Source organism: Leguminivora glycinivorella, chromosome 19 (assembly GCF_023078275.1).
Source record: "Leguminivora glycinivorella isolate SPB_JAAS2020 chromosome 19, LegGlyc_1.1, whole genome shotgun sequence".
Lineage (NCBI taxonomy): Eukaryota > Metazoa > Arthropoda > Insecta > Lepidoptera > Tortricidae > Leguminivora > Leguminivora glycinivorella.
The window spans coordinates 15,675,538-15,696,156 of record NC_062989.1 but is presented as its reverse complement, the minus strand read 5'-3'; the positions used below and the strand labels follow the sequence as shown (position 1 = coordinate 15,696,156).

Below are 20,619 nucleotides of genomic sequence, written 5' to 3'. Positions count from 1 at the left end.
ATGACGACAGTGGCAAGGCCCCTGCTAGCTTCTAGGCGTTTTACTTCACGTATCGGAAGGGAAGAAGTTCGAAGGGTAGCGATAATGATGATAGGTATGTTTGCTACTGTTTTATGTGTCAAATTTGTAGTGATAACTAGTTACGCTTTACGGACATAATGGGCAGACTTTCATCGTATTAGTGTCAAGAGTGTTCATCGATTTCAATATTTATACACCATAAAGTAACATGTATTTTATAACGTGCATAACTTCATTCATCATAATTTCTTAGAGTTGTGAGCAAACATTACAATTAATAATCTAGTAAATGTATTCACAACTCCTTACAACGTTTTGCTTTCGTTAAGCCGCTTTTGTTCCGTTCTAGAGCTCCTTTTTTCATATCGTTATTTGTTGTTCCGTACGTTATGTTGTTGCCTCCTTACGACCACAACGACTGGTGCTCTGAAGTTTAGAGCGTATAATAACATAATTGGACGTAGTTACGCAGAAACGTTCCAATCCATCTGAAATTGTCATTGAAATGAAAGACTTTTGTTTTTCATACAAGGTCTAAAACTTAATGACAATTTCATGTGGAATGGAACGTTTCTGCGTAACTACGTCCAATTAATCCAAGATTAAAACGTCATCTCGCCCTGATCGTATGATTATGATTCTCAAATTGAACCCTGTGTCTATCCAACAGCGTCCTGAGTTCCGGAGACACGGACACGGCGAGCGCTGAAGTAGACTCCAGCGCCACCGAGACCGCCGCCGCCGCCCGTGTCTGCAGTGTCCTCAGTAGTGTCCCACGGACACGCGCCTTCGCCGCCGCCCGAGCCCGCGCCCGCGCGCCCGCGCCGCGACGAGTACGACTCCAGCGCCACCGAGACCGCGGACGAGGAGAACGACGCGCCGCAAGCCAAGGTTGGTGTCCGCAGTGTGTCCACTAGTGTCCGCAGTAGTGTCCGTGTCTGCACTAGTGTCCTCAGTAGTGTCCGCACTATTGTCCCAGATTTGTAAGAACCTCTTTTTGATGCATGACAGCATCCACAAAACGTAAACTCGCGCAACCTAATGAAATTTTAAATAAAATCCTGTGTCCGCATAATATTTGTAAAACCTCTTTTTGATACATGACAGCATCACAAAACGTAAACTTCAAAACAATATTTCGCTTACTTTAAACATAGTCTAACATATGTTACATTTTTGCGGATCTTCTTTAGTGAGTATTTTACGATATTAATTTATCACGCCGGATTTACTTATTATGTCATTTATCATTTATTTTTATTTTTAACCGACTTCAAAAAAGGAGGAGGTTCTCAATTCGACCGAATGTTTTTTTTTTTTTTTTTTTAAACTAGTGCTGTGGCGTAGTCTGTCATTTCGATTCAAATGACATTTCAGTAAAAGTTGATAGAAATCGTATATTTGTTTAAGCACCTCCTTGTACATAGGGCCTAATCGATTCAACCAATTCGAAATTAATCGTTAGATTTGGCAAACGATACGTCTTAGCCACATCGCAACATACTTCAAAACAAATGTGTCAAAAATGTGAACTTACAAATCTGGGACAATAGTGTCCTCAGTAGTGTCCTCACTATTGTCCTCACTATTGTCCACACTAGTGTCCCCATTAGTGTCCCCATTAGTGTCCTCAGTCGTGTCCTTGGTACCGGAGACACAGGCCCCACACGGCCAACATGAGCGTGCACTCAGCCTAAGACGAAGTCGTCAATTCTTTGCCTAACCTATCGAATAACGAATGTGATTGAAACACGCTACCATAAACTCATCTAAATTCCCTAAATCTGTTACTTTTCGATAGACGTTTGCCCAGCTTAATGACAACATAAACTAACCATCTGTTCTACCTCTCAGCAGGTCCCTCCCCCCGCGGTGGCCCCGCGGTGGCGCCCGCGCGCCCGCGTCGGCGGCGCCCGCTTTACTACGGAACGGGCCGGGCGCGCCGCCGCTCACCGTTAGAGACGTCGTGCTGAATATGATAGAGATCAGCCTGCTGAAGAACAACCAGCCTGTCCCGCCTAGTGTTAAACCCAAGGTCAGTCAAAAAGAAACAACTATAATTTGTCTCTAGTCTTTTACCCTTTGACCCGAGGGCCCTCAGCCCTCACCTTACAGGTGCGTGCGGTACAGCTTAATATCAACGCGGATTTTGTTAACTATTTTTACTTAAATTTAACCATCTAGTAATGTAGGAAACTCTAGGCCTAGATTTATATATATTTTTGTAAACCGTACTTGTAAAAGGCTGTTTGTATATATATGTTACGATTTCTAAATAAATTAAAATTTTGCAGTCACAGTTTTTATTCCAAAAAAAACTATATATGAGTAATTCTCGAAAAGTTTGTACCTACATTTGGATATTTTGCAGTCACAGTTTTTATTAATGTTACACTATAAATAATGTTATTCGATGTGCACTACATATGAGTAATTCCTGAAAAGTTTGTACCTACATTTGGATCACGTCTCCCATTTTGATAAAAATTGGTAGGCTGATAGAGTCCATGATGCTGAGCAAGTTCCACTGGGTTTAAAGAATGTCAAAATGTCTTCAGGCCTTATACTAAAGCCTGATTTAGACGGCGTGCAAACTCGCATGCGATTTTAGTTACATTGCGGGCTGTTTAAGGGCCAGTTACATCACACATTTTACACAGCCGTCAATACCGCAATGTAATAAAACTCGTATGCGAGTTCTCGTACCGTCTAAATGGGCTCTAACTCTACAATGTATCCGCAGGTGACGACCTCCCACGCGCCACGAGAATCACTAGCCACCCTCAGCGTGGTGAACAGCGGCCACGTCAGCGCCCCCCCGCGCTCGCCCAACCGCCCCGCCACCATCACCCCCCTCCAGCCCGACAACAAAGAGGGGGTGGTGGTGCTACACATAGAGCCGAGGACCAGAGGGAAAGACCTGAACCTTTACTGGATCTGAGTGTCAAGAAACCGAGACACGATCACGCGTTTCCTCAACCTGGAAAGACGGTTAGTAATAGATATTTCCTCACCCCCCTCCAACCCGACAGTAAGAGGGGGTGGTAGTATTACACATAGAACCTAGGGACCAGAGGGAAAGACCGGAGCCTTTGCTGGATCTAAGTGTCAAGAAACCGAGACATGATCACGCGTTTCACAGCCTGGGAAGACGGTTAGTATTTACTCACCTCCCCTTACAGTTTGTTGCCTCCAAAGAGGAGGTGGTTGTGCTTCTGCTTCATATAGCACCAAGGGATCTAGGGTACAACCTAAGCTGTGGTTAGATTTTAGTGTTTATCAGAGTCGGTGAAAACAGTTAGTATAAATAACCTAACCACAAAATTAAAATTTTGAAAAAACCCCCGACCGCAACATAGTGGACCGATTTTTATGAAACATGGCTAAGAACACTCGCAACTAACTCAGCTTTCAAATAAAAAAAAAATGAAATCGAAATCGGCTCATCCGTTCGGGAGCTACGATGCCACAGACAGACACAAACACAGACAGACAGGCACGTCAAACTTATACACCCTGTCGTTTTTGCGTCGGGGGTTAAAAATACTGGAGATCTGACAACTCTTACTGACACGCTAGACATCCACAATAGTGCAATAGTCTGTTAAAACATGTTCCTGTCTCCACAGGTCTCAATATCGCAAACGCAATACCGCAACTCGGACTTCCAACAACAGTACCGTCCTCTCGAGCGCGAGTCGCCCACCCTCTACAACTCCAAACCGAAGCCCGTGGCCGCCGCCCCGCGCCCCGCGCTCAAGCCCGCCCCCAACCCCAAGGGCTCCATAACATTAGGAACACCACTAGAGTCCCGATACGAGCCTCGACGGACCCCGCCGGACACCAAACCCGGGTCTATAACAGCCGGGACGCCGGTGCACGGCACACACGGCACCACCTGCCGGACAAGCAGCGGTTCCACGAGATGTACAACAAGCGGAAGAGCCCGGGTGGGGCGTATTATCCGGGCGCGCAGAATGCCCAGCGACCGCAGAGTCCGCAGTCATTCTCGCCGGTTAGTAATGTTTTTCTTGTTGCTACTTTTAGCACATTTATTAAAAATGGTTCCACTTTAGAAAACTTTTACGAAAAACTAATCCTAATAAAACGAATACAACACCTTGCTGGACATTACTCCTAATCGCCTATAGGCATTTAGTGTCCACTAAGGTGTGAAATTAATTTCACAAATGTTGTCTAGGGAAATTAGGGTTGATTTTAAGATTTTAAGACATGTTTAGAGGTCAAACCGGCTGGGAATCATTTCCGAAACGGTCATAAACTCTTTAGCTTAGCATTACCCATAATTTTACTTCTTAATGTCCGTTTGAATCTGAATGTGTCAATCGAATCTAAATTAAGTATCTCTCAATTTTTTATTTGGAAAAAATTCGGCTGTTTCAATCTTATAAAATATGACATTCTTTTTTTGTATAGAACGCAGCCTTCGGCCGTTATTCCGGCATGGACCAACGGCAAATCATCATGGCAGACTTCATCACATCGAAACAAATGCCAGGCGGGGCGAGAAGAGAACGCGAGAGACCAGCATCACCTTACTCCCAGCCTTCAGTCATAAGACATTCGTACCACGTCCACCCGCCGCCTCCACCCGGTGAGTTGATATAAGATTATTATACATCCCATTTTTACATAACGGTACAAGGGCACATAAGTTTAGCGCTGAGTGAAATGTGGAGGGGATAGCTGCGCATGGGGACGCGTACCCTTCGCCCATTGTAATCCCCTGAGAGACCCGTTTTTAACTTCTGCGCAATAACTGTCAGCAGTGTCAGCGCTAAAGTTATGTGCCGCCACTAAACTTGTAAAAGAATCTCAAGGATACTTTTGCCACCAAAACCGGTGCGACTCCGTCTGTCTGTCAGATTACTAAATATCTCGTTTTTAATCTGATAATGATAGCTTTTTCGAATACATTCTATGCGTCCCACAAGATTCACATACGACATGAGAGATTTTGAGTTTTGACAGTTCATTTTCTCTAAGAACCAAGATGGAGTGTATCAGTAGTATCAGAATACAAAGTGATTATAGATGTTCAAGCTTCAAAAACGCCAGTTATCAAAGTTATATGTATTGGAATTGTATATAATTTTACTAGCTATCTATGATAGTTATTTGAATGTTTTGTTGTAGGTCATGAAGCGTTCACGTCGCTGGTCGACGCCGCCGTGTCCGCCTCGGCGCTGCCCGTGCCGCGCGGCCAGGCGCCCGACGCCAAACAGGACGCCAAACACGACTTGAGGTTAGTTTCATCTTACCCCGCGGTCACACACAGCAGAGTTTAATATTAGATCTTGTACCTACATTGTCTCAAAGATATAATAGTGATTTTATTTGTCCTTAAAGGGCAGAAGAATTTCGGAAATTAGTCAAATGTGAATTCTGTCAAATTGTCAAATACAGTCTGAACGATTGAAATTAATTTCCACAGAGTACCTATCTAGTCTGTTAATATGTTTTTGATGAATACTTTTGCATGTTAAATTTTATCTTGTTATTTAATGCATGTTAATCATAAGATGTAATGTTTTGAAAAGAAGTGGCCCGCCGAGTTTCTTGCCGGTCCCATAGTGGATACCCTAATTGAGGGGGGACTGAAATCTCCTCGAGGCTGAGGCGTAGGGTTAGAGCCAGCGTAGCTTTATTTGACGTTCATATGCGCATTGTAATATGCCTACTTGAAAAATATTTTTTTTTTCATTTATTGGTGGTAAACCCCTCGTATGCGGCCTAACAGTGACCTTGACATTTAAAGCAAAATATTAAAATTTCCACGCACGAATGCGTGTCTAAGCATACTAGGGGGGGTTAACTTACTTGAATATTGAGGTAGTAAAACAATGATCTGTTGCAGGCTACACGAGAAGATGCAACGCGAGCGCGACATGGGCATCGTGCACAAGTACCACCACCCGCAGCATCCCCACCATCCGCAGCACATGCAGTACCAGGTAACCACGAAACTAAACTACTCTACACAACTACTTCAATAGGCAAAGGCAAATTGCAACACGAACGGGCTTAGCGGGGTCAGCAAATGATTAGCGCGAGAATATGTCGCCGCGAGATAGAGTACCCGTCCTTATGTCATTATTACAGTTAGAAGAAGACGTATCATCTATCTCGCGGCGACATGCTCTCGCGCCCATCATGTGCTGGTTTCTATATTTCGCCTCTTTTATTTAAAAATAGTAGAAAAGAGGAAATTCGAAACGAGTGGCGATAAATTTTAAATCTACACGAATTATGAATTATCTCTACGCACGTGTATCATACGACGTTTTCCAATACATAGGAGTCATAAGGCCCTTAGTTTCGACATAGGCACACTACAGTCACTACACAACATAGGCATATCTAACGCTGTTTTCTGTTCACAGTCGGTTATGGACCGCGAGAGGAGAGGAATGCAAGCGCAACTACTTGAGAGAGACAGACAGCTGGCCTTACAGAGCAGAGAAAGGTAAATGTCCCAGGAAATTTTTATATCTCCATAAAATTTGTAAGTAAAGATATCATATGCCCATATCAGGGCAAAACATACGCGCGCCGAAATTTAAAACACGTTATAAGATTCCTGACATCATATTAGACATAGCCTGAGTAATTTGGTACGGTTAACTCTTCCGTGTACGTGGTGGAATGCTTATAGTGACCCTGCGACACTCCACCCAAGGCGGAGACGAAATTAGTTGGTGGTTTTAGACGGTAGTCCTATTCTGGTTAGTCCGTCATCGCCCCTGGTCCCCCGGACCGGATGGCATGCGTAAATGCATTCATGCATCCAAAATCTATACCAATTCTTTGGTGAGGATTTAAAAAACTGCGCCTGTTGCAAAGCTTTCGAATTTTGTGGTCTTTTTGCATTTTGATGGACTTCGTATTTTAATGTTTATGTTTTGCACGAGACTATAGCTTTAATTTATGTCATTATTAAAAACGTTTTGTCTTTCAGGGAACGCGCGATAGCAGCGATGCACGAGCGAGAGAGACACATGGCGATAGAGCAGCAACACCAGCAACAGCAACAGATGATGAGCGAGAGGCAAAACATGATACAACAGGTTAGTCCTGCCACATGACCACTTTCTTTATAAGCGTTGTTTCAAGCAAGAAGTCCCACTTCGTCCCTTGTCATGAGAGAGCCTTATGGCAAAGAGGATCGAGTATTATAGAGTTACTGTGAAATTAAAATCTGTAATCACAGTGCATAGACTGCCATCTCTTGACACAAGCTTAAAACTTTTGAACCTCAGTTTTGACCACAGATTTCGGGAGATAGGTCATGCCGGGCGATTTGTATAGAATACGCCTGTCGCAAGGTCTGCGCAACCCACACAAAGCACCAGTAATTGTAAAGATAATGCACGCACACACCTAATCCACACACACTTGTAGCTGGACGCTCCTATTGCACAATACACGCGCATCATTTCAATGGTTGTGTACATGCGAACGATAAGCGAGCGCGATCGCGCACGCACACAACGATAAATAGCGGGAACGCCTCGCCTCGTTTCCGAGAAAAATGTCTCACTGAGTGAATCGTTTTGTACACCGTTCATTGCGGCGCAAAACACTACACTGTTTACAATATGTTCCTTGTGTAGCCGCAATGTATAATTAACGTTTTAAAGCACAAGCAAACGTAAGGTTACATGGTACAACTCGGAGTATTACGTTGAATTCGTGTTTTATGTGAAATAAAAGGAAATAAATAGTATTTACCTATGAAATGTTATCCTATCGGCTTGGAAATTATTCAGGTCACTGCGATGTTTGCAAGTTATTATTGCACACTTCGGCATTTTGGATAAAACTCGTTTTTCGTCGGTGAACAGCGCGCGTGTACACTCGATGACAGCGGACGGCGAACTGGCGGCGGTGTAGGCCCAATGGGCCTACATCTGCGACCAGGCCGCGCGCGGCTTGTCCTCTCTATAGAATTTTTTCCTCTGAGGTTTTGAGAATTTGGCCCATATTGTTAGCTTGATATGTGTTAAAATGTCAAATATTAGCGCCATCTGAGCGTAACGCCATTCCCCATAGGTGTAACGCCATCTAGGCCACCGTACCTTTTTCTCTAGGGCTTTGAGGTACGTTTTTTTTCTTAGACTTTATCCGTCTATACGGAGTTACATATGCTTTTGCTTATGGTAAGGCTAAGGGACAAAGTAGGACCTTTGGCTAGACTATGGCATATATCGAGGGTTTACTGGTGAAACCCGATAAGTTGAGCAAACTGGTTTTTGAAATTCGAGCTATGTACAATTTCTACAATGTTGTTATTTCAAGGACAAATTATCTCGATTTATTGATTTATTGGGTTTCACCAGTAAACCCATGTGAGTGTGCACGGGAAAACGTCCCACGTTGTCGATTGCTGTAAAGCAGCTTTGTCAGTTTATTAATATAAAGAGATACAAGTAAATCAAGTAACCGACAAAGTGGGACGTTTTACTGAACACACTCACCTATTGTGTGTTAATTTTTTTGACTTACCTATTTACCCTAAAAATAAATTCGTTTATTGTTTTTTTTTGTACCGTTTTGTATAGTTATGAGTAGTATTAGCGCATTCAAATCTCTGGAATTATTCCTTACTGTTTTAATTTAATGTAACAGCTTTCCTTAAGAACCTCTAATTCTGATAATGAAGTATTTTATACAGCAACAACAACAACAGGCGCAGCAGCAACAGCAACAACAACAGGCGCAACAACAACACCAACAGCAGCAGGCGCAGCAAGCCCAGCAACAGCAGCAGCCTCAGCAACAGCCGGCCAGCTCCAACTCGGACGGCGAGAGACGGTTGCTGCAGCCCTACAAGCAACAACCGCCGATGCACCGCCACCCCGCCTCGCCTCACCTCGAGACTTGGAAGGAGACGTAAGTTGTTTTATTCATCACTGACTAATTTTGACGACCGGCTTGGCCTAATGCGTAGTTAAAGTCGCCGTCAATAGAATTTGTGAACAATGTAAACACACCTTGTAGTCAAAATGTCTTTAATTTCCATACTGGCTAAATCCATGTGTTATAAATTATTTAATCAATTCATGTCACATTATGATCCTCAGCCTTTAAAATAATGAAATTGTGCTAGAATATTGATACTAGAATGATTTAGTTACATAGTTGACAATTTCTATTGACGGCGATTTTACCCTGCCTGCTACGCCGCGGTCCCGGGTTCGAATCCCGGTAAGGGCATTTATTTGTGTGATGAGCACAGATATTTGTTCCTGTCATGGATGTTTTCTATGTATATAAGTATTTGTATATTATATATATTGTTGTCTGAGTACCCACAACACAAGCCTTCTTGAGCTGTAGGACTCAGTCGATCTGTGTGAGAGTGTATAATATTTATTTATTTATTTTTATTTACTGATATTAAAGGGGAAAATTTTATTGTTGATTTTTTAAATGAAAAATATACTTCGCAGAAATAAATTACTTATTTATTTCTTTTATATTAAATAAAATACCTTGAAATATATCTGTCCGAGCGCAAGCGAGAGAAATTCAAATAACATAGGTTGGTTTATACCCTAGTTCTACCATCTATCACCGTTCTATATATCGGAGCTGCCCAGTGTTTAAAATATCTAAATACATACTTAACACCTTGATAAGAAAAGCGTGTCTAGATAATGGTAAGCGCCTTAGCCATTCACAAATATTTGATGAAAACTACTACTATTTAATATAATTGTTAATGTACAAATGTAGGCTTTCCAAGAAAATGTAGATACGAGACACGATGGAATCCTGTACAAGAGTAATTCCCGAAAAGTTTGTACATTTGGATCACGTCTCCGATTTTGATAAATATTGGTAGGCTGATAGAGTCCAAGATGCTGAACAAGATCCACTAAGGTTTCCCAAAATGTCCCAGTTAGTTTGTATGAAAACTTCTTTTTTTGTTACTAGATTTCTATACATTTTCGGTAACAAAAAAGGAGGGTGTCATACAGTTCGTATAGTTTGTACAAGATTTGATCGTGTATAATTTTGAAGAAGTTGTGCATTCACGTATCGTTATTGTTCAGGCGGCCTGCGCCTGCGCCGCCCGCGGCCGCGGCGCGCACGGAGGGCACGCTGACAGCCGCGTCGCTCATCGACGCCATCATCACGCACCAGATCAGCCAGTCCGCCACCGACCAGCGCTTCCCTCCCGTGAGTACTAATACTAAACTCGTCCATACTAATATTATAAATGGGAACGTGTGTGAGTCTGTTTTTTGTCCGTCTTTCATGGCAAAACGGAGCGACGATTTGACGTGATTTTTTAAGTGGAGATAGTTAAAGGGATGGAGAGTGACATAGGCTACTTTTGTCGCTTTCTAACCCCCCCCTTGCCTGAAATGGGGGGGTGTACGTTTGTATGGAGCATTCCGCAATTTTCGCGAATTTAACGCGAGCGAAGCCTCGGGCAAAAGCTAGTATTATATATCGCTAGAGCGGTAGTATTACAGGAGCCTCAACATCGGTCTGTCGCTTTCAAGGAGAGTTTTCAGTACCACGCAACTAAATGTTGGAATAATATACCACCACCTATTTGTTACTTCCTTCATAAATACAAAAGTAAATTCAAAATAAAATATTTTAGCTATCCAAATCCCTGAACATATTCAAAAAATGTTTAATAATGAGGATTCCTAAAACATCTATGGCTTTTGTCACCTGGTTTTATAATACTTGTATAAATTCTCTTAGTCATTTTGTAAGGCCACTTGTACACGACACGGTTATTCAACCGTACGGCGTATTAGTCGTACGGTTGAAAAAACGTGCGAGCTTGTACATGACACGGCAAAGCCACCGGGCGAGACATTGGCCAAGTACGGGCTAATAGCGTTTTTATTCCGGACTGTGTAAGACGTGCTGCTTCAATGAATTTTCTTACGAAAAAAAGATTATCGTTGCTTATTACGTAATAGGAAACGGAAAGAATAATCACAAAATCAAAATTTTGAAAAAAACCCCAACATTAGTGGACCGATTTTCAGAAACATAGTCAAGACCACTCCCTACTAATTCAGCTTTCAAACAAAACAAAAAACTAAATCTAAATCGGTCCATCCGTTCGGGAGCTATAATACGATGCCACCGACAGACACACACAGACAGACAGACACGTTAAACTTGTAGCACCCCGTCCTTTTTGCGTCGGGGGTTAAAAAGGGAAAGACGGTTTAAGCCGCTTATTTTATAATCATCGGTGGTCTTATCCCATATTATAGGCCTTTCTTGAATAAATGTAATTAATAATTCGACGACAACAACGTGTAGGGTGCAACCTGCAATTATTTTTTTCAGAAAATTGCACCTTACCCACCAACGTAAAGGTGCTATCTGCTACAAAGAAAAATCGCAGATTTGGCCTTGTACGTTGTTGTCGTCGAATACTTGATTTATGCTCATTTTATAACAAAATCGAGAATCAGCGTATGTAAACAGTCACGAATCCGTGCGTACGTCCGGCGCCGTCGACACACTCCCATAGACTGCCATACAACACTGATGAAAATCACGCCGTGCGTAGGCGCGGCGAGCCGAGGGGCAGTCACGGCGCACACGGCCGCGGCGCCGTACCGTGGCGCGACCGTGCGCGTCTACAAGCTTTCATAGTGATCCATACAACACTGACGACCGTGCCTACATGCGGCGAATTAACCGTAGATTTTCACGGCTACAAACCGTGTCGTGGACAAGAGGCCTAACTATGTAACTTATTTTCAGACGATAATTCGCGAGTGCTCACCGACGCTACGCGATGACCGACAGTCTCCTCCGCGAGAAGAGCCACCGGCGCACACCGCCAGCATCAAACTAGGGGACCTGGCTTCTAATATCATCACGAGGGACTTCTGCAGTCCTACGCAACCGCCCCATCATCAGAAGTAAGTTTTTTTAGATACTTTTCGTTTAGATACGAAAATAGGCTCCACACGGAACAAATCGTCACTACTTTTAAAAAAACTTGTATCTTCGTCGAAAATTGTAGTAAGTATGTATGGCATGCATATAGACTTACTGCATTTTAACTTTGAGGAGAAGCATGAGATACGAGATTTTTTCAAAGTAGTGACGAAATACGGTCGTGAGGCAAATGGTCAATGTAAACATGCTTCTTCTGAGGCAGTTTTCATTGCGACTCTCGATTGATATGTCACAGTCTATAATTTACATTAGTTTGATTACTGATTTATGCCACTTAGCTCGTTTTTTGGCTACTGGTTGTATTAAAGATAAAAAAAAGTAATTAAAAAATCTGAATGTGCACACATGAATGTTTTGCATGTCTTATAGAGTTCCCTTTCGACGAAAAAAAGTCACATAATAATTGTGTCGTTATAAATTGAAATAGGTAGATATCATACACGAAAAACGAAAAGGCCCACTGGTTTATTTAGTGTGACTACTTGAAAAAGAACAAATAAAAAAAATATTAAATAAAATGATTCACTACACCAACTGGTTAAAGGCTTACTTTGCTATTCGAAAACTGATAGCAAAATTGAATTTTATCCTCAAGAGTGCAAAGTAATTTCATATAAATTTTAACTTTAATATGTCTACCTATAAATGATGAATTTGAATCATAATACATTGATGGATTTGTGTTTTACAGTGTTTTTGTGTTTCACTCGGTGGCAAAGTTTGTTTAACCTACGTGCCTTGTGCAACGCTCAAGATTCCACTTTTTGAACCAATTCAACATGGAATCTTTCGCTTTCTCGGGTATCAATATTGGCACGTGCGTTTAAACAACTACTTTGCCCCCTTGTAAAACAAATAACTATTGTTCCCCAGTTGTAATTGTGTTGTTTTTACAGCAGCAGATACAACGTGGGCGCGAGCGCGGGCGCGGGCGCGGGCGCGGGGGCGGGGGTGCCGACGGCGGAGTACGGCGGCGAGCGCGAGCGGGAGCGGGACGAGTGGCGCAAGCGCGACGCGCCCAAGCACGCGCCCTACCTCGAGCCCGTCAGCCCGCCCGACAACCACCACCCCAACAGGTACGCTCCATCATACACTAACCCGTGCCATGCCTTTATCTAACTCGTCCCCAAAACGTCGACGTAACACCGCCCCACAAGGATGGGGCGCGACCAGATACAGCCCTCACAGCGCCCAGCGCGGAAGGGGCCACTCACACCCCAGCGGTGTCGAACGACATCACACACACTTTATTTAACTTATGCCAAATGGACACCAAACATGGTGCGGCGTGACGGCAGACCGCGAAGGAGATGGCGGCACGATCTTCACGTGTTTCGAAGATTGGCCAAACTTTGCCTAGACCGAGAAGCTTGGAAGAAAGAGAGGGAGGCCTTTGCCTAACAGTGGGATATACTTTCATGACGTTTACCTATATTGTAGAACCGGGAATCTTAATCAGAAAAAAAAACAAGTTTTAAATTTAACTATGAAATTTTGAGGACGGTCTTGGCGCGCACTTTTCTAATACCCGCACGTTGTCTATCGTTCATTTTGTACATTAAAGGCAGTAAAGGCGCTATCACTATCACATTTGGCGAGGCGGCCTAGGGGTTCATGGCGTTAGCCCGGTTTGCTATAGACGCCGGTTCGAATCCGGCCTTCACCACTGGTGATGCTCGTCATTTTTTCTTTAATATATGACATCTTATTTAGATTTTTGGATCTTTTTAGTTTAGTAATGTTCAGAACATATATAGTAGTGTGTATACTTAAAAAAACACATTAAAATATTTGTTAAAAAAAAATAATTTGATTTGTTCCCATAGTTGCGTAAAAAGATCCATTTTATTTTGGCTTCTTCCATGCTCACATGATAGTTTTACATTTTTTAAACAAATTAATAACAAAACAACAAGACTAACACAACAACAAGTTTCTAATGGGTTGGCAACGCGCATGTGACACTCCTTAAGTTGCAGGCGTCCATAGGTTACGGTGACAGCTTTCCATCAAGCAGCTTTCATCAGAAACAAAAATAAGCTTGCCATAAAGAAGTTTCGTGTCCGTAAAGTACAGAAGTCATTTGTTGGGCAATGCATTCATTTTTATAATAAGTTACCTGACACTGCTTTGAGATTACCCCTCCCAGCTCTTAAGATCTACTTAAAAAAATCATTGATGTTAAAGGCTTATTACAGAGTCGAGGACTATTTGACAGACAAACATGCATGGCCCGAACCAGAAACTACAAAAAACGAATAGCAATTAAAATAATTGTATTATGTATAGAGGACACAGTTCAGATAAGAAAGCACATCAAATATTTTATATTTTATGTTGTGTAGGTAAATTACATATTTAATGATATTGAGATTCATATTATCTTTTTCTTCTATGACAATTTGATATGTTTTCTCTGAAGAAGAACGACGTATTATTAAGCAATAATATAATTTATTGAAATTGATTTCCATAGAGTACCTAGTCTGTTCATATTCTTTGATGAATACTTTTGCATGTTAAATTGTATGTTGTTATTTAATGCATGTTAATTATAAGATGTAATGTTTTGAAAAGAAGTTGCCCGCCGAGTTTCTTGCCGGTCCCATAGTGGATACCCCCCTCCCAACTGAGGGGGGACTGAAATCTTCTCGAGGCTGAGGCGTAGGGTTAGAGCCGGCGTAGCTTTATTTGACGTTCATATGCGCATTGTAATATGCCTACTTGAAAAATAAATATTTCATTTCATTTTCATTTTCATTTTCAAGCGGACCGTGTGCTTGTTTGTCATCGACTATATATAAAAAATAAAAATAAAAATAGTGTATTTAATTTCAGAGCGAACAGCACTCGTCGCTTCTCCGGCTGCAACTCGTCCACGATGCTGACGCCGTTCGACTACGTCACCAACCGCATCGTCGAGGTCATGCGCAGCGACGCCGACGAGCGGAAACCCGCGCTCGCCTTCCCCGCCACCGCTTATGCGTACCCTTACTCGGCGCTCAATGTGCCCGCCACCACGGCCGGGCCTGTGTCCAGCAGTGCACCTTCCACTAGTGACGGTAAGTTAAAATAAAACTTAAAACAGAACTAAGTAAGCGGATCGTTAGGTCCTGCGGAGTGATGCTGATGAGCGGAAACCGGCACTCGCCTTTCCCGCTACCGCTTATGCGTACCCTTACTTGGCGCTGAATGTGCCCGCTACCACGGCAGGACCTGTGTCCAGCAGTGCACCTTCCACTAGTGACGGTAAGTTGAAATAAAACTTAAAACAGAACTAGGTGAGCGGATCGTTAGGTCATGCGGAGTGATGCCGACGAGCGGAAACCCGCGCTCGCCTTCCCCGCCACCGCTTATGCGTACCCTTACTCGGCGCTCAATGTGCCCGCCACCACGGCTGGGCCTGTGTCCAGCAGTGCACCTTCCACTAGTGACGGTAAGTTGAAATAAAACTTAAAACAGAACTAGGTGAGCGGATCGTCAGGTCCTGCGGAGTGATGCTGATGAGCGGAAACCGGCACTCGCCTTTCCCGCTACCGCTTATGCGTACCCTTACTTGGCGCTGAATGTGCCCGCTACCACGGCGGGACCTGTGTCCAGCAGTGCACCTTCCACTAGTGACGGTAAGTTAAAATAATACTTAAAACAGAACTAGGTGAGCGGATCGTCAGGTCCTGCGGAGTGATGCTGATGAGCGGAAACCGGCAGTCGCCTTTCCCGCTACCACTTATGCGTACCCTTACTCGGCGCTGAATGTGCCCGCTACCACGGCCAGGCCTGTGTCCAGCAGTGCACCTTCTACTAGTGACGGTAGGTTAAGATAAAACTTAAAACAGAACTAGTTGATCAACTGGATCGGCAGCGAAGTATCCTTGTTGTTAACTTATTGATATAAATAACAATTTGTTCATTGATTTGTTGAAATCAACCTTTAAAAGAATTCTAAATAGGTTCTATATTATCCTAATAAGATTTAGGGAATTTGCCTCTACTAAAAATAATATATTTTATACCATGCACATAGGCAGTAGGTATTTTAAAACCAAATTATTATTTAATAAGTCTGATGGAAATATAAAAGTAACTGAGTTGAGTGTTGACCGTGACGTCACTCGACCCGATTTCAGATTTCCGGGAGAGTGACACTGAAACTTAGTAGTTCATGTGCTCTGCATCTGCAGGTATGATTATATGTATGTATGTGATTCGTCTAATTCGTTTTCACAGTTCTTAAAAAGAATTCGATTTGACTAGAAGGAAAGTAGGCTATTAGTAAATAAGCAGGTATTCCTGTGAAATAGCAATCAATATTAAGTTTGTTTCGTTTCCCCAGGCGGTCCGACCGGTGCGCTGGTGACGTCCATCGCGCCGACAACAGCGGCGCCCGTCGCGCCCGAGCCCGCGCCGCTCATGTCCGCGCGCTACGAGCCGCTCTCCGACGAGGACTGACCCCGCACGCTGCACGCGCGCCGCACGCCCGCCGCCGTCTGCTGAGGACGAGAGAGATCACTAGTGCCGGCATCTGCTGACCACACTGTGTCCGAGCGGGGGTGAGAGAGACAACCAGTGCGACCCGTGTCGGCTTTTGGTCGTAACTGAATGTCGACTGACACCGCGTAAACCATACACTGAGGAGGATAGCACCCGAGTGGGATGACACACCGTGCAGGAAGACGCTATACCCGCGGGAGATGAGATCACCATGTTGGCCAAATCTGCTGAACGGCCACAGGCCGAAGGTCACAACCGAACGTAGACTGACATCGCTTCCGTCACACACTCTACCAGCCAGCCGCCGTCTGTTGTTTGTGCTGCACCTTCATGGGGTGAGAGAGATGACCGGTGGAGCCCCTGGCTAAGCCACCTGATATGAGCCACTGCCAACCCGTCCGTCTACTGAGGACACTATACTCTCGTGGACTGAGAGGTGACCGGTGAAGGCATGGCCAAGACACCGGTGACAGCTACTGAGCACATAAGTGACCCACTACTGACCGACCGTCTGCTGAGAACGCTATACCCTCAGGAGAAGAGAGATATGGTTGGCCAAGATCTATTGAGTGACCACAGGCCGAAGGTCGACCGAGTACCTTGGTGACTTCAGAAAATGACTGCTCGGAGAACAAATAACCACCCCCAGGAAGCAATGGTCGCGGTGAACGACTTCACCAAAGGATAAAAGGCACTAATACTGACCTAGAGAGGAAGCGATGTCTGGCTACCCTGAAACTCGAGGAAGAGATCCTTAAGACTAGGAAATTGCCACATGATCGGCTAAAGTCAACATCGAGGCCAGAGAAGAACAATCACTATTAAAAAATGGTATTGCCGACAAGCATAAATTGAAGCAAACGAAATATCTACTGAGCGATGAATGTTTGCTTGTAAAAATAATTTGGAGTAATTGAGTGAACCTCACACCGACTTCAACTGAACGGAACTAAGCTCTCGTTGGAAACAGTGGTTTTTGTGATTTCACACAGTAGAGCTTTTAATAACCAGTCCTACTGAAGAATCTTAAATACTCAGATTTAAACTTAAGGACTGACACGGCAGTAAAATTATACGGAGTTGGACTTGGACGTTAAACTAGCAGCCGTCCTGACGTAAAGATTTTAAACTTTGACTTCGCCAACCGGCTTGGCTTTATGTAAGATAGATACTTCGTCACGGACGTTAAGTGACAAGTGAGTGTTACGGACAAGTGTAAATTTTAAAGTGTTAGGCGATTAAAGCAGGGAATATATATCGAGTTGTGGCAAGCTTTAAGTGTACGAGGAATCTGTGGACGCTTCTATAGTGTATATTGTATTTATTTCATTTTGTCCATCGCTAGGGGCTTTGAAATTTGGTTGGTTATGTTTGTACGAATCGGTGTTGTAAAGTGCCCCGGCGTCACTGCCACTCGTTGGCACGAGATACAGCGGGGCTGACGCTCCTACATCACTGCACATTTTATATTTGTGAATATTACAGCTTAATTTTCATCATAGATACAGAAAGCATTGCCTGCAGGCGCAGCGTTATTTAGACGATGAATAACTAAGTTAGTAGTTATTTCGGTAGCCCGGTCAGTGCAAGTTGTAATTGTCACGTTCTAATGAGACCTTTTCTGATGGGGTTATCAAAATCATTGCTATTTAATTTTGTTTCAAATTTGAATTCTAATCGATATAACCAGCTGATACATATTGAATCGCGGTGGTGTACGAGGCCAGCCCCGCAGCCAGTCTTCCGTCGCTCGTCGTCAGCGAGCCGACACGCGACACAGTGCGCGTGCGCGTGCAGTCCTCGCAGGTTCCTCGCCGCTCCGGGCCGCAGTCGCTCCCTGTACATACGCGCGGCGCCGGCCTCTACATTAGTACACGGTATCGGTAACGTCATCATGTATACATTCTGTGCATTTGTAATTATAGTTAGGTAAGCGATAGAGATTTGTTTCCGTTAGCTAGCGGCCCGCGGCCACTGCGGACCGCGCCGCCGCCGGCCGGCTGTCCCCCCCCCCTGCGCCCGCTCCAGCGCCGCCGGCGACACCGAGTGATCCCACTTGGAACTAAACATGTGCGGATCTCGTGTAAAAACAGCCGATTTTGACTGCAACTTGCATGGAAGCCGCGTACCGATGTAAAGCGTGCGGGCGCGCGGTTCCTATGCCATTTGCGGTTGGAATCTGTCTGAATCAGGCCTAAGGGCCCGCCGTTAAGTTTTACATGAGCAAATTTTGAATTACGAACGAGAGTTGTATATTGTTCGAAGTTCGATTACTGGGTCTAAAACGCTGCTTAAACATAAGACTCGCTTGTGTTAGCTTAAGCTATAGTTAGCTTGATCTAACTTGGTGTTTGAAACACGACGCGAGCGGGTTAAGTCGTCGGCGGTCAGCTTGAGCGGTAGCCGCGCCAGGGTTGAGCTCTTGACCGACTCGCTGAAGTGTCGCAGAGGGCCGGGACGCGACTTCAGCTTAAACCGGCCCGAGCCGTCGGACGCCACCATTTATTGTAATTTATACTTATTATTTTTGCAATTTATAAATCGATTACTTATACATTTTTACAATTCCTGTTAATTCAATAAGAGTTAACGTTTTTTTAATCAATAGTAATTGTATAAAAACTTCAATATTTAACAAAATTAGGGGTAAATATCGCCGCTTTATTTTATATGAACTAGCTTCAGACAGAATGAAATCAGTTGCTTGGATGAATGGAGACCTAGGAGAGGTCGCGTGTTGTTGTGTTGTATGTTGTTGTATATACGCGGGTTTATTTGTATATACGCGAGGTGGCGCCTCCGACGGCCGGCGCGTTGTAAATGTTTTATATTATGTAAAAACGACTGATTATATTAAAGTTCTGTTGAGCCGGCCGGGCGCCGCGGCGCGCCCTGTCATTGTGATTTCTTTATAAATTGTAATATTAATAATGTAATTTAAGTAGCCGAAAGAAAAGATAATCCTGTAAAGTCCGAGTAAAGCGAAAACAAAGTTTTGGAGGACTCAATCAATAAATATGATGCAAATCGACGCTGGCTTTTATTTTAATATGACTTTATCCGATTATTCATATTCATATTTATTCATATTGCACATATACATTACACGTCAGAAACATAAACATTCATTATAACTAAGTATAGCCTGACAAGTTTTTATTTGACCCTCGCCACGTTGCGGATTTTCAGCTGAACTAATTTCTTTTACTGGCAAGGATTAATATTTGACACCCGTCGTCGAAAGTCATTGAATGTCAGTGATGTAAACGAGAAGTAAATATTTTAGATTTTCTAACGGTTTCATCGCAAATATGCCCAAAATAATATTTGAAAAAGTGAAAATAATTATACTTAACGAGATAAATTACTAACAACAAAAAAGGATGAAGGATTTCACAGTATTTCGATAACAATGTTCCGAAATCGGTTGTTGACATGTCCGGTACTGACAATGTATAGTGCAGGCAGGCAATTATGGTCGCGCGATAAATGATAAAATAGCAGGCCGTCCCTATCGCACTATTTGTAAGTTCGATAGGGACGGCCCGATGTTTTATCATCTATCGCGCGACCATGATTGCCCTACAGTTCTCCTGTACTGATTATTTAATTTCGATTTAGCTTAATATATTTTTTGTTCTTATTTAAAAGGTGTCTGTAGCTCAGCCGTGAAAAAGATTTATAGAAATAAGGAAGCCGTTACATCATTGACACCAGTATAAAACAAGGTCCCACGCAAAAACAAAATAAACATCGACGACTTGGATAAAGGCACAAGATTCATGGATTTTAGGCTGTACGGAAACAAGTAGCGAGTATTTAAACCATGCTTATTAAACTTTGATTCTCTAAAACCCTGTTTTCATTTTCTACAAATATTTACGCGAAACCAGTACACGCTGTCCCCATTATACATGACGTCCGAACATTATTGCCATATGAAAGCGGTTTGTAGCGACACTCTTTCAGGGTCAAATAAAATCTTGTCAGGCTATAAGTACCGTTGATAGCAGTGTGTTTGTTGCAGCTGGCTCTGTACAGTATAATATACAGAAAATTATATTAATAGAAACTAAACTATACTTGCTTCATTCTTATCAACACCTTCGCTGCGGTAATTAACACCCACACGAG

The 20,619-nt window shown here is 43.3% G+C and overlaps 2 protein-coding genes across 2 annotated transcripts in view; both read left to right on the top strand.

The window, feature by feature from the left end:
* Positions 1–1,980, top strand: part of LOC125236786 (nuclear receptor corepressor 2-like) — a 211,208-nt gene extending 209,228 nt beyond the window's left edge. The window contains exons 17-18 of the mRNA XM_048143712.1: positions 692–854; positions 1,876–1,980. Of these exons, the coding sequence (XP_047999669.1) occupies positions 692–854; positions 1,876–1,980 (268 nt within the window). The remainder of the gene's footprint in view (positions 1–691; positions 855–1,875) is intronic.
* On the top strand, positions 808–19,516 carry LOC125236413 (mediator of RNA polymerase II transcription subunit 12-like). Its single transcript, XM_048143206.1, is given in 17 exon segments — positions 808–912; positions 1,876–2,056; positions 2,765–2,921; positions 2,924–3,012; positions 3,651–3,909; positions 3,912–4,036; positions 4,459–4,636; positions 5,179–5,287; positions 5,900–5,996; positions 6,426–6,508; positions 7,001–7,109; positions 8,717–8,934; positions 10,101–10,227; positions 11,794–11,954; positions 12,891–13,070; positions 14,833–15,056; positions 16,328–19,516. Coding segments are annotated over 16 exon segments (2,292 nt in total). The 5' UTR covers positions 808–912; positions 1,876–1,996; the 3' UTR covers positions 16,444–19,516.
* The last annotated feature ends 1,103 nt before the right edge of the window (positions 19,517–20,619 follow it).